The following is a 15,033-nucleotide window of genomic DNA, read 5'->3' as shown; positions in this document are numbered from 1 at the left end:
TATGTGTCTTAACATAGACACCTCAGAAGGTTAGGCTATGTGTCTTAACATAGACACCTCAGAAGGTTAGGCTATGTGTCTTAACATAGACACCTCAGAAGGTTAGGCTATGTGTCTTAACATAGACACCTCAGAAGGTTAGGCTATGTGTCTTAACATAGACACCTCAGAAGGTTAGGCTATGTGTCTTAACATAGAAACCTCAGAAGGTTAGGCTATGTGTCTTAACATAGACACCTCAGAAGGTTAGGCTATGTGTCTTAACATAGACACCTCAGAAGGTTAGGTTATGTGTCTTAACATAGAAACCTCAGAAGGTTAGGCTATGTGTCTTAACATAGAAACCTCAGAAGGTTAGGCTATGTGTCTTAACATAGAAACCTCAGAAGGTTAGGCTATGTGTCTTAACATAGACACCTCAGAAGGTTAGGCTATGTGTCTTAACATAGACACCTCAGAAGGTTAGGCTATGTGTCTTAACATAGACACCTCAGAAGGTTAGGCTATGTGTCTTAACATAGAAACCTCAGAAGGTTAGGCTATGTGTCTTAACATAGAAACCTCAGAAGGTTAGGCTATGTGTCTTAACATAGACACCTCAGAAGGTTAGGCTATGTGTCTTAACATAGAAACCTCAGAAGGTTAGGCTATGTGTCTTAACATAGAAACCTCAGAAGGTTAGGCTATGTGTCTTAACATAGAAACCTCAGAAGGTTAGGCTATGTGTCTTAACATAGAAACCTCAGAAGGTTAGGCTATGTGTCTTAACATAGAAACCTCAGAAGGTTAGGCTATGTGTCTTAACATAGACACCTCAGAAGGTTAGGCTATGTGTCTTAACATAGACACCTCAGAAGGTTAGGCTATGTGTCTTAACATAGAAACCTCAGAAGGTTAGGCTATGTGTCTTAACATAGAAACCTCAGAAGGTTAGGCTATGTGTCTTAACATAGACACCTCAGAAGGTTAGGCTATGTGTCTTAACATAGACACCTCAGAAGGTTAGGCTATGTGTCTTAACATAGACACCTCAGAAGGTTAGGCTATGTGTCTTAACATAGACACCTCAGAAGGTTAGGCTATGTGTCTTAGCCTAACCTTCTGAGGTTTCTATGTTATGTGTCTTAACATAGACACCTCAGAAGGTTAGGCTATGTGTCTTAACATAGAAACCTCAGAAGGTTAGGCTATGTGTCTTAACATAGAAACCTCAGAAGGTTAGGCTATGTGTCTTAACATAGACACCTCAGAAGGTTAGGCTATGTGTCTTAACATAGAAACCTCAGAAGGTTAGACTATGTGTCTTAACATAGACACCTCAGAAGGTTAGGCTATGTGTCTTAACATAGACACCTCAGAAGGTTAGGCTATGTGTCTTAACATAGACACCTCAGAAGGTTAGGCTATGTGTCTTAACATAGACACCTCAGAAGGTTAGGCTATGTGTCTTAACATAGACACCTCAGAAGGTTAGGCTATGTGTCTTAACATAGACACCTCAGAAGGTTAGGCTATGTGTCTTAACATAGAAACCTCAGAAGGTTAGGCTATGTGTCTTAACATAGACACCTCAGAAGGTTAGGCTATGTGTCTTAACATAGACACCTCAGAAGGTTAGGTTATGTGTCTTAACATAGACACCTCAGAAGGTTAGGTTATGTGTCTTAACATAGACACCTCAGAAGGTTAGGCTATGTGTCTTAACATAGACACCTCAGAAGGTTAGGCTATGTGTCTTAACATAGACACCTCAGAAGGTTAGGCTATGTGTCTTAACATAGAAACCTCAGAAGGTTAGGCTATGTGTCTTAACATAGAAACCTCAGAAGGTTAGGCTATGTGTCTTAACATAGAAACCTCAGAAGGTTAGGCTATGTGTCTTAACATAGAAACCTCAGAAGGTTAGGCTATGTGTCTTAACATAGACACCTCAGAAGGTTAGGCTATGTGTCTTAACATAGAAACCTCAGAAGGTTAGGCTATGTGTCTTAACATAGACACCTCAGAAGGTTAGGCTATGTGTCTTAACATAGAAACCTCAGAAGGTTAGGCTATGTGTCTTAACATAGAAACCTCAGAAGGTTAGGTTATGTGTCTTAACATAGAAACCTCAGAAGGTTAGGCTATGTGTCTTAACATAGAAACCTCAGAAGGTTAGGCTATGTGTCTTAACATAGACACCTCAGAAGGTTAGGCTATGTGTCTTAACATAGAAACCTCAGAAGGTTGGGCTATGTGTCTTAACATAGAAACCTCAGAAGGTTAGGCTATGTGTCTTAACATAGAAACCTCAGAAGGTTAGGCTATGTGTCTTAACATAGAAACCTCAGAAGGTTAGGCTATGTGTCTTAACATAGACACCTCAGAAGGTTAGGCTATGTGTCTTAACATAGAAACCTCAGAAGGTTAGGCTATGTGTCTTAACATAGACACCTCAGAAGGTTAGGCTATGTCTTAACATAGACACCTCAGAAGGTTAGGCTATGTGTCTTAACATAGACACCTCAGAAGGTTAGGCTATGTGTCTTAACATAGACACCTCAGAAGGTTAGGCTATGTGTCTTAACATAGACACCTCAGAAGGTTAGGCTATGTGTCTTAACATAGACACCTCAGAAGGTTAGGCTATGTGTCTTAACATAGACACCTCAGAAGGTTAGGCTATGTGTCTTAACATAGAAACCTCAGAAGGTTAGGCTATGTGTCTTAACATAGACACCTCAGAAGGTTAGGCTATGTGTCTTAACATAGACACCTCAGAAGGTTAGGTTATGTGTCTTAACATAGAAACCTCAGAAGGTTAGGCTATGTGTCTTAACATAGAAACCTCAGAAGGTTAGGCTATGTGTCTTAACATAGACACCTCAGAAGGTTAGGCTATGTGTCTTAACATAGACACCTCAGAAGGTTAGGCTATGTGTCTTAACATAGAAACCTCAGAAGGTTAGGCTATGTGTCTTAACATAGAAACCTCAGAAGGTTAGGCTATGTGTCTTAACATAGACACCTCAGAAGGTTAGGCTATGTGTCTTAACATAGACACCTCAGAAGGTTAGGCTATGTGTCTTAACATAGACACCTCAGAAGGTTAGGCTATGTGTCTTAACATAGACACCTCAGAAGGTTAGGCTATGTGTCTTAGCCTAACCTTCTGAGGTTTCTATGTTATGTGTCTTAACATAGACACCTCAGAAGGTTAGGCTATGTGTCTTAACATAGAAACCTCAGAAGGTTAGGCTATGTGTCTTAACATAGAAACCTCAGAAGGTTAGGCTATGTGTCTTAACATAGACACCTCAGAAGGTTAGGCTATGTGTCTTAACATAGAAACCTCAGAAGGTTAGACTATGTGTCTTAACATAGACACCTCAGAAGGTTAGGCTATGTGTCTTAACATAGACACCTCAGAAGGTTAGGCTATGTGTCTTAACATAGACACCTCAGAAGGTTAGGCTATGTGTCTTAACATAGACACCTCAGAAGGTTAGGCTATGTGTCTTAACATAGACACCTCAGAAGGTTAGGCTATGTGTCTTAACATAGACACCTCAGAAGGTTAGGCTATGTGTCTTAACATAGAAACCTCAGAAGGTTAGGCTATGTGTCTTAACATAGACACCTCAGAAGGTTAGGCTATGTGTCTTAACATAGACACCTCAGAAGGTTAGGTTATGTGTCTTAACATAGACACCTCAGAAGGTTAGGTTATGTGTCTTAACATAGACACCTCAGAAGGTTAGGCTATGTGTCTTAACATAGACACCTCAGAAGGTTAGGCTATGTGTCTTAACATAGACACCTCAGAAGGTTAGGCTATGTGTCTTAACATAGAAACCTCAGAAGGTTAGGCTATGTGTCTTAACATAGAAACCTCAGAAGGTTAGGCTATGTGTCTTAACATAGAAACCTCAGAAGGTTAGGCTATGTGTCTTAACATAGAAACCTCAGAAGGTTAGGCTATGTGTCTTAACATAGACACCTCAGAAGGTTAGGCTATGTGTCTTAACATAGAAACCTCAGAAGGTTAGGCTATGTGTCTTAACATAGACACCTCAGAAGGTTAGGCTATGTGTCTTAACATAGAAACCTCAGAAGGTTAGGCTATGTGTCTTAACATAGACACCTCAAAAGGTTAGGCTATGTGTCTTAACATAGAAACCTCAGAAGGTTAGGCTATGTCTTAACATAGACACCTCAGAAGGTTAGGTTATGTGTCTTAACATAGACACCTCAGAAGGTTAGGCTATGTGTCTTAACATAGAATCCTCAGAAGGTTAGGCTATGTGTCTTAATATATAATCATCAGAAGGTTAGGCTATGTGTTTTAACATAGAAACCTCAGAAGGTTGGGCTATGTGTCTTAACATAGAATCCTCAGAAGGTTAGGTAGGCTATGTGTCTTAACATAGAAACCTCAGAAGGTTAGGCTCAGAAGGTAATAGCTCTATTCCGCTGAATTTATCACAGTGATTCAACACAAGGGCAATACTTTATCAGAGGACAGCTATGGGAAAAGTCCACAGTACAGTTATTCTACTGCAACAACTAACATAGTGCTTCCCAGCATGAGATGTGTTTCCTTCTGGATTTGTAGTGTGATGAGGGGTGTTACTAAACCACATAAACTGCCTGACTTAATGGGGTTTACCCTGACCCCCTTCTCTCCACTGTAATATTAGGAAAATAACTCCTTAAAGAGCTGGAAAGCTACTGACTTTATCCAGAGAAAAGTGCTTCATCTGACAATGGACAAATAACAGAGGACTAATACAAATAACAGCATTAGAAGTCTACTTTGATAGCATATGTTTAATGCCATTGTAATATCCATAAAATGTATTGTTCAATGTTGAGGAAAACATTATATTTAATTAATTCAATTCCCAATATAATCCATTGAATATGCATTTCAGGATGTTCTGAATGCAAAATATATTGTGATATTGTAATAGGGAAATTACTTATTATTACAATTTCAAAATACCAATTGAGTGCAATAAATTATTTCATATTTTACATAATGAGGAAAGTACAAATGCATTGTGTTATGTATTAAGCCCAATGGTTCATATTCTCTACAGTACCATTGCATTAGTTTTAAGTGAGTCTCAGTCTCAACTGAATGTTAAGGGGCCTAAAGCTCAACCTAGATTGGCTCCCATCAAAATGTCCCAATCACCAGGTTAGTGTATTCCCCTCTTCAGATAATAGCAGCCTGTTCCTCTCCATGTTAGTCATTTGGTTGCCCACTACAATTAACAGCACAGGGACTCGAACAAAGCAGATCTCTATTTAAGTTATTTTAGGTGTATTTATTTTTGTGGTAATAAAACTATTTATTTTTGTGGTAATAAAACTATTTATTTTTGTGGTAATAAAACCGTATGTAAACAATACATGGGGAATACTGAAAAGACTGCGTACACTACAACTCTGAATAGGTCGCACCTGACAGAGAATGAATAGCATTGAGACAAGTGATAACTGAATAGTAGCATTGAGAAAACGGGAAAGCACATTGTACACATTGGTAAAATGGTACACAAAACTCTAATTAAGACTGATACTGTGATAAATAAAGGTTGATTAGAGGGGCCTGGGTAAACGGTTGATGCTCCTCCTCTTGCAAAGGTGTTTGGCGTGTAGAGCTTCAACAGTTCTCACTGCTGCTCTGTCTCCCCAAACAAACAAGGTGTGATTCATTCACAAGCAGTCCGACACTAGGCTTCCTTTGTGCTCTCTGTCAGAGAGGACAGGAGGGCCTGCAAATATATTCCACTAGCTAACGTTACCTCTCCCTTTTCTACAGTGAGGATGAGGAAGGGGGGAGGAAGCAACACAATCCAATGTTGCGTGCATTCAGGGAGTGGGACGTGTTCCATCATAAACTGTACTAGCTCATTCATGATTAACAGTATTAATTGTAGATGAATAATATTACATTTTTTGTATTGTACTCTAAGGCAAAGCATGCCTGTGATGACAAAGCCTAGAGGGAGTTGAAGTACAGTATTAGTAAACATGTATTCTGTAAAGGTCATTACATTGTACATGTTAGACCGTTACTTATGTGGCATATCAACACTATTCAGATCGGCTTCTAAACACAAACAGTGAAATAATGTCACAACAAGCTCTGCTCTCTGGCAGAGGAAGCACATCCTGTTACTTATTCCACATGACCATTAATATCATAGATTTTATTGAAAGAATTAGCCATTTCCTTTGGCTCACACTGGACCAATCACTAAAGGTCATCCGAAAGCAAACCTTACCATGAGAGAACAAATCTTGACCGTTCCTTGCCTGGCTCCACTGAATCATCTTATTTGTCATACAGTGCTTTCAATGGAGGCACTTGGCCTTCGTAGTTGGAAAGTAAAGGTATGCTATTAACTCAGAGATACTGAAACTAGAGCCCGACCAATCAGGTGACAGTGCAACATGGCAGCCTTGTCGAGGACCCGTGCTCATAGATTTAAATTATTTTCACTGTATTTCTTGCTTGTTTCATTCAATTATCATTTAAATGATTATCTCAGAAGTGGGTTTATTCTACCAAGTTAATACAACCTTGGAGGCTGACGAGAGAAAATGTCAGGGCTGTTAGTTTAATTTCCTGCTTTGCTCTAATGGACCTACTTAACTTCTCTAACACGTACTGTTCTGAGAAATGTTAACAATGTTAACTGTTTTGGTGGTAAGGCTTAACAACAACAGAATGAATGAAGTATAACTAAATATATGAAAGTCCATCAAAAGCTGATGCACACAGAGAAAATCCAGGACATAATATAGCAGCACTTCTCCCCAAAGGGAAACTAGCGCATAGAAGGCTTGCAAATGTGCCCTCAAGTCCTCTCAGCTAGAATTCAAGAAAACTCAATTCCCAGAGTTTGACAGTTTGCTCAAGTCCTCTCAGCTGGAATTCAAGAAAACTCAATTCCCAGAGTTTGTAGAGCGTCCTCTAAGCAGGGCTTGATGTAATACACTACATAGTCCTCATCAAAGAAGAACATAGTTCAAAGAAAGTAACATGATGATGAACTAAGTATTACAAAACTGCAACAGATTAGTAGGAGGGAAGACTCGCCACAAGTACATATGGTCAATAGTTTTGAATATTTAAAACCCGTCTGTCTATTCAAGCGTGCATAGATTATTGACTCCTCCACATCGGTCTGTCCTCTCTGCTCTTTCTACACATGGCAGCATAAGAACAGTGTCAAGCTTCTGCTTGGCCAAGCCCCATTTACCTCAATTTGGCCATCACTACTGTCCTTATTAGGTCCGTGGTAATTAGTGCAGAGTTATTAACTGTAGGTTGTGCCAGCCAGGAGCTTAGCTGGAGTTGGGCTAGCCGCTAGTGAAGGAACTGGCAGTGGAAGGGTCTTATCCCCCTGAGCCCAGTCTTAGTGAATGCCCTCTCTTCCTCTCTTCTCTTCTCCACCACTGTAGTGAGGGACTATTGGAGGGCTGAGTAAGGCCTGATAAACTGTGACAGACAGGCGTGATGAGGTATGAGTGGTCCCTTCGTCAGGGTTAAGGGTGGGTGAAGGTAGTCACGTGCTTTCTGATTATGATGCAGAAGTGTATTAGAGTGGGTGGTTTGTGATCCCATAGCTCTGTAGTATGTGTCCACAGGTAAAGCTAGTCTCTATGACATGGCTGTACTAGACAGTCAAAGACTATTCCTTTACTGTGTTACCTTATCTTGAATCACTTCCTCTCCATCACAGAAATATACACTTTCCACCACAGGCTATTAACACCCAGCCAAGGATAAAAAAAGAAATCCTTCTATTGAGACACACATCAAATACTGCCCCCCTCCCCGGCCTCTCCGCTCCACCAGCTTCAGTTCAGCTCTTGGCCGAGGCCAGGTGGATGTTAGTGAGGTGAGGTCTCCCAGCTCTGACAGGAAGAGCTGCTCCAGATGAACTTGTTAATTGCACACTGGACCGGAGGGCAGAAGGGCCGTGCCACTCTCACCTTTAGTCTCCACAGAACATGATCACTGACAGGCTCTGCTTTATCATTCCACAGCACTCGCCGCTCGTTGGCAGATGGCAGAGCGAGTCCTCGAGGCAGCGGACTTGGCAGGCACCTCCCGGATCCAGGATGCCAACTGCTGTGAGTCCGTGTCACGGCGACAGAGCGGAGAGGAGGTGGACGGACAGAGAGATGCCAGCAGGCCGCCTGGCATGGTTGTCTCTTCATGCCGGGCACAAATGAGATTGGCATTGAGAGAGGCTCCTCAGGCACACATTATAATATGTGGCCCCCAGCTGTGGTCTGTGCACCAGGGTGGAATGTGGTGGGTCTGTTGGAGACCTTGAGAAAACTACATCCCTGTGAATAACCTGCAGAAAAGGGACTGCAAGGCACAGCTTTCGAAAATTGTGAAAAATTCTTGCAATAATTCTTGACCAGAACTAAAAACATGCTTTATAAAATGTAGAATTGAGGTTATATATATATATATATATATATATATATATATATATATCATTGATGCCCCATGAGGTGAGATCTTGCATGGAGCCCCAGAACGAGGGTGATTGACAGTCATCTTGAACTTCTTCCATTTTCTAATAATTGCGCCAACAGTTGTTGCCTTCTCACCAAGCTGCTTGCCTATTGTCCTGTAGCCCATCCCAGCCTTGTGCAGGTCTATAATTGTATCCATGATGTCCTTACACAGCTCTTTGGTCTTGGCTATTGTGGAGAGGTTGGAGTCTGTTTGATTGAGTGTGTGGACAGGTGTCTTTTATACAGGTAACGAGTTCAAACAGGTGCAGTTAATACAGGTAATGAGTGGAGAACAGGAGGGCTTCTTAAAGAAAAACTAACAGGTCTGTGAGAGCCGGAATTCTTACTGGTTGGTAGGTGATCAAATACTTATGTCATGCAATAAAATTCTAATTAATTACTTAAAAATCATACAATGTGATTTTCTGGATTTTTGTTTTAGATTCCGTCTCTCACAGTTGAAGTGTACCTATGATAAAAAATGACAGACCTCTACATGCTTTGTAAGTAGGAAAACCTGCAAAATCGGCAATGTATCAAATACTTGTTCTCCCCACTATATATATATATATATAACTGTGGTTACATAAACAGCCACATAAACCCACTGTTTCATACAACAACTACTGTTCTATGGACGCTCTATATTACAGCAATAAGACACAATTATGTCCCAAATCAAATCCAATTTTATTGGTCACATACACATGTTAAGCAGATGTTATTGCGGGTTTAGCTAAATGCTTTTAAATGTCTATGTCTACATAACAGTCCCCACTCTGTACACCTCACATCCACTTCTAATGTAGGTATTTGCTCAAATGTCTTAATTACATTACAGTCAGCTGTATAATAATTACAATGGTTCGTTGATCTGTCTAAATGAGTCTTTATACTGTTAGATTCAGAAGTGTTTTATCTATTAATATTGCTGCCACAGCAGCTTATTCTGCCAGACACATTACAGAGAATTACAGAGTTTTGGCCCCTTTGATGAGACTATCAGTAGAAGTAGACTGAAAATGTTATTTTCCCTTCCATCCCGGTTCACCAGGCAGGGGGGACCTTGCCAGTATCCCGTTACATATCCAATACACACATTGCCTCAATAGACTCTCTTTTTCTCTCCTCATCGTCCGGCAACGCTGTGAGGCTTTACGCATTTCAAGACAAATAAAACTGAATTATTTGGACAGCAATCCCTGCTGAGAAGTACCAGTAAAAGGGGAAATGTATATTTCTCGAGACACTGAAGTCAGGGTAATCCCTGAGGATCAGTCAACTAATAATGAAGCTAGACAATGAAAAGAGAAAGTGACAATAAATAGCTAGGCCTAATTAAAAGGATCAAGTTAAACCCAGTCCAAGGTGTGGATGTCCATAAAACAGGCTTTAGCACAAATGATTTGTAGGTGGTACTTTATTGAGCTATCATTTCTCCTCACAATGCCAACAGAATGAGGCATCACTATGTACAATACAGTAGTCCAGGCTTATATCTCCACACACAAGCGTCAATTGCCTGTCTATCTGTTAATTCCCCCTCGAGTGACAAGAAACCATTATGGAGAGAAAGGGAGAACCATGGCTATCATCAAATGATTGCTATTACTGGTGGTGAGGCCATGATATATGACTTGCAGATTGGAGTAAAGCCCTACTACACCACCGTCCCAAGAACCCAGACGCCTATTCTCTACTGCTGCTGGCAAGGCATAGTGGCACTCTCAGACAGTCACTCCCTCTGTACAGACAGTCTCTCCCTCTGCACAGACAGTCTCTCACTCTGTACAGACAGTCTCTCCCTCTGTACAGACAGTCTTTTCCTCTGTACACACAGTGTCTTCCTCTGTACACACAGTCTCTCCCTCTGTACAGTTAGTCTCTCACTCCCCCTCTCCCCTTCCCCTTGACTTGATTAAACCCAACACTTGCTGTACAAAAACCAGCATGAGAGTAATCAAATTGAAATCAATTTCCGTGTTGCCCTTGGCTTAAGAGGTGGACATAATTTTACATCACTATCACAAGTTCTAGTTGTGAAGCGGAGAAAGAAAACTATTGATGAAGCCAAAGCAGTAATGGCAGGCATCAATCAATGGGAATCATCTACATCATGTGAGAGGATTTCCTATTTTCTGTAATAAAAATATATGTAAACAAACATATCTCAGCTACCCTTGTCCTTCAAGCTGAATTATTTCATAGCAAGTAGTGCTGAGTGATTAGTGATTTTTGAGGTCAGTACGATTAGTAATAAAGAATCACGGTTTTCTGATTTCGGCTTAAATTATATGGGTTGAAACAAAACTATTATTAAAAGTCCCATGATGGTAGTGACTGGCCATTACTGCTTTAACACTTATTAACCATCATTTATTCACATTACTTTAATAAACTATTAGTTTTATTTGATTACTTTATTATTTCACTCCAAGTCAACATCTCATCTCTATAGAGCTGCTGTCTATGCTGTCTGACAAAATCACTATTTTAGTAGTTCTTCAAAGTAAATAAGATATACTTTTATGACTGCTGAATACCAACAAACAATTATTTAGATCATGTATTTTCAGGTAAAAACCTTCCAAAGTAACAGCTGCTCGCTATATCCCCTCACGATCATGCATTCTTCTGTCTCTTCCAGCAGGCGTAAAATAAACACAAACCGGACAAGTAGATGTGCAATGGATTATGGTCATTAGCTAGGTTTCCATCCAATTGGTAACAGATTTTCATGCAAATACAATAGAATCCGCATAAAGAACATATGTGCATTTCCCACAAGTGTTGTGTTTCCACCAAATTGACTTTTTGTAGATAAAACATCAGTGCGTGATGACGTAGTACACACAAAATGTACTTTTTCGCTTAAATGTTCATGTACCGAAAAAAAATCTAAAATTCAATATGTTTCAAGCGCCTTTTCAGCTCTACGGATACTTTTGTCACAAAAACGGTTAAGTTAAATAGCAAATGTGCCTCCTCTGGTCTTCGCGCATGCGCTCTGGCCAACAGTTTGCAGATACATTGCGTGTAGGCTCTGCAGGTAGGTTAGTCTACACGATGAGATTACTATGGATAAAAACGAGAATATTTGTATTTGTCACATAAAAAAATACCCTCGATATTTATTGGAAATGAACATCAAGTTCACCGTGCACTTTCAACACATTGTGAAGCTCATCATAACTCTTTTTTTTAACAGTAACATGCAAAACACAAAAAACAGAACAGCCGGATCTGTAACCTAATAAACTGCATGCTCGTAGTGGAAGGACCACACACCATATCATCGCGTAACTCAAAATGTACTTCGATATGACGGTTATTAAATCCATTGTTGAGCTTAAATGCATTTGTACCACCATTTCTCGCAGAATTAATTGTACGGACACAAAAAGATCCCACCATGTCAAACAAACAAATGACCTGTTCCATCACAGCTGTCGTGACTTTTTTTTATATGGTATGGCTTAATTCGTATAAAAACTGTGGATATAAACATGGTTATTGAAGTTAATTACCACGTTTTATGCGCTAAACTATGTAGAATATTGGCCTGTTGGAAACTAAAACTCCCTACTACATCACACAGTTCAGGCTGGGTCAGATGTTTCTCTCGAGAAACTGTGCACTGTGCGCATTGAGCTCACAGAAAAAACGTATTTCAAATAGTTGTTTAAAAAAAAATGTTAGTTAATCGCTCAACATTGATACCAAGGTAACCCATATTAAAGTATGTAACTCTTGCTGGTAGATCTGTTAAATAACCAGATCACACTGTAGATCGTGGTACTGTGGTCAAATTAAACTAATGCACAACCAACAATTAACATTATAAAATTAAAATCCCACCAACTATTATAAACCAACTACCGCGCATGAAATTATGCTCAATCACTCATAATTTCGTGAAACACAACCAGGGACATGACATTGAAAAAAAACAATGTATTTTGATGGAAAGCTGTAATGAGTTGTTTGTGTACACATTCCATTCCAGTCTCGGAGGTAGAGGGGACGTGATGAAGAGGCATGATTTGAATTGAAAGAATTTAAAAGAAAACAACTAAAGCAAAGAGGTGTCTCAAAAAATCAATAAAGCAGCAATGGAACCAACCACGTTTAGTAAACCCTGTAGTCGCGTGGTAATTGAACAGTCAAAATGCACAGTAGGTTGTTGTATCGGCTACACTAGGCTAGGCCTAGTATATTCATCTAAGATTATAAAAAAATAAAACAATTAATGCAGGACTTAATTATTATGTGGTTGAAATCCTTCTATTGAGGCACATCAAATACTATCGTGTGAGGGAGTGGGGAGAGGAAAACTAAGAGGGTTGAATGGACTAGAATGAAAACAAAAATGAGTGATAGGCTACCAATCATGGGGAGAATGGAAGGATCAAATCCTGCAGGCTGGTCCCTACTGTCATGGGTTGTGTTATCACAGTTATTTGCCCTCTAGTATCTCTCTGTGATGGTGCTACTTCCGACCGGGAATAGAACATCCCAATCTTTAGGGAATCAATGGCTTCCAAATTAAAGTTACTAGCACTAGTAATGTTAATATACTTTCATTTTGATGCCACGGATTCTCTTAAAACTGGGCTGAAATTGAAATTATTAGAAATTCTATCATCATTTGGTTAAAAATATTATTATTGTAATAGGTAGCCTACCGAATATATTGCACATCGCTGACCAGATGTGGAGCAGCGTAAACTTAGACTGTCATAATAAACCACCGTGATAGGCCATTATAATGATAGCGATATGTCCCATTGAATCGATACAATCCATTACAAATCAAACCTGACAATAAGCCTACACAAATAGTCTAAATTGTGTTTTAGAGCAGAGCATTTGACAAATAATAGCTGGGGTATTAAAACAACAATAAGACAGACAAGGACAATTGATTCAGTTGTCATGCAATTCACCACAGTAGCTACATGGGCGACCTCAATAAAACCCCTATGAAACGCGTGTTTAGGGTGTAAACTATACAATTACGCATCGACTGATCCCGATTTCAAACTGACATTTACAGAGAGCAAAACCAGCAACTGTGAACTTCCCCCATTCATGAGGTGGCACTATAGGTCCATGTGAGTGTGTGCGCACCGAATACGTCCTAGCGCGACATAGTCCTACAATGCACAATCTGACAATAGAGGCAAAGCGCAGACACGCAGGGCTCTAAAATAATTCCTCACACTCATCTCTCACTTTAATGTATTCCGAGAAGGAATGCGAGCATTCCAGGAGTCCAACGCCAAAAGCCAGGGCGCATCGATGTGGCAGCGCAGCTAGGTTAGTCTTCAGAAAAAAGCCTCTGACAAAGACGTTAATAGCTACATCATGTACATAAAAATAAACACTTGTACGTACCACTGTTGCTCCAGTTCCCAGTCCCTAAAGAAGTCAAACTCGAATAGGTCCATGGTTGGTCCCCGTTGTCTGATTCAGGAAGGAACCGGTGCCTGCTCAACGTAGCCTATGCGTCAGTCTACATATATCAATTCTGTGGATCTGCTAAATGTAACTAGCTATGCTGTACGGTGTTCTCTCTGGCGAACTGACACACACTGCAAGGACAACACCACTGCCTCCTGTCTCCACCGCTCACAGTGAACAAAAGGCGGAGCTTGAGACAGGCAGAAACAGCGACTCGGAGCCCGGGTAGTCCAAATTGAGATTAGCTAAAATTCTATTTGTCCCACCCATTTTAAGTGTAAACGTCAGCTGTCAAAAACAACTATAGATGTAAAAAAAAATAATAATAATAATAAATCAATGGGTCTGTGAGGAAATCATAACAAAGAATATTATAAGTAATTTTCTATTTTACTAGGCAAGTCAGCTAAGAACAAATTCTTACTTTCAATGACGGCCATTGTAACTTGTCAGCTCGAGGATTTGAACTTGCAACCTTCCGGTTAATAGTCCAACGCTCTAACCACTAGGCTACCCTGCCAACACCGGTATTTTGTTATAACCAGTGTCTGATAATTGTGCATTACCATGCATTGGCATTATTCACAACAGTTGTTTCCAGATGCAAAGGTCATATTACTATTCACTGATCATAGATTAGGGCAAGTTCAGGAGCTGTGTTTAGAGTATCTATGACCCATGGTGACTGATCATAGACTAGGGCAAGTTCGGGAGTTGTGTTTAGAGTATCTATGACCCATGTTGACTGATCATAGACTAGGGCAAGTTCGGGAGTTGTGTTTAGAGTATCTATGACCCATGTTGACTGATCATAGACTAGGGCAAGTTCGGGAGTTGTGTTTAGAGTATCTATGACCCATGTTGACTGATCATAGACTAGGGCAAGTTCAGGAGTTGTGTTTAGAGTATCTATCACCCATGTTGACTGATCATAGACTAGGGCAAGTTCGGGAGTTGTGTTTAGAGTATCTATGACCCATGTTGACTGATCATAGACTAGGGCAAGTTCGGGAGTTGTGTTTAGAGTATCTATGACCC

The 15,033-nt window shown here is 40.2% G+C and overlaps 1 protein-coding gene across 1 annotated transcript in view; it reads right to left on the bottom strand.

Moving 5' to 3' along the window:
* LOC110504399 (AF4/FMR2 family member 2) overlaps positions 1 to 14,128 on the bottom strand; it is a 296,104-nt gene extending 281,976 nt beyond the window's left edge. Inside the window, exon 1 of the mRNA XM_036970067.2 lies at positions 13,930 to 14,128. Within this exon, the coding sequence (XP_036825962.1) occupies positions 13,930 to 13,982 (53 nt within the window). The 5' untranslated portion in view covers positions 13,983 to 14,128. The remainder of the gene's footprint in view (positions 1 to 13,929) is intronic.
* Between the last annotated feature and the right edge of the window lie 905 nt (positions 14,129 to 15,033).

Source organism: Oncorhynchus mykiss, chromosome 25 (genome assembly GCF_057628025.1).
Source record: "Oncorhynchus mykiss isolate SJ-2025 chromosome 25, ASM5762802v1, whole genome shotgun sequence".
Taxonomy (NCBI): Eukaryota; Metazoa; Chordata; class Actinopteri; order Salmoniformes; family Salmonidae; genus Oncorhynchus; species Oncorhynchus mykiss.
The sequence above is the reverse complement of the archived record's forward strand: the minus strand, read 5'-3'. Positions and strand labels throughout refer to the sequence as shown.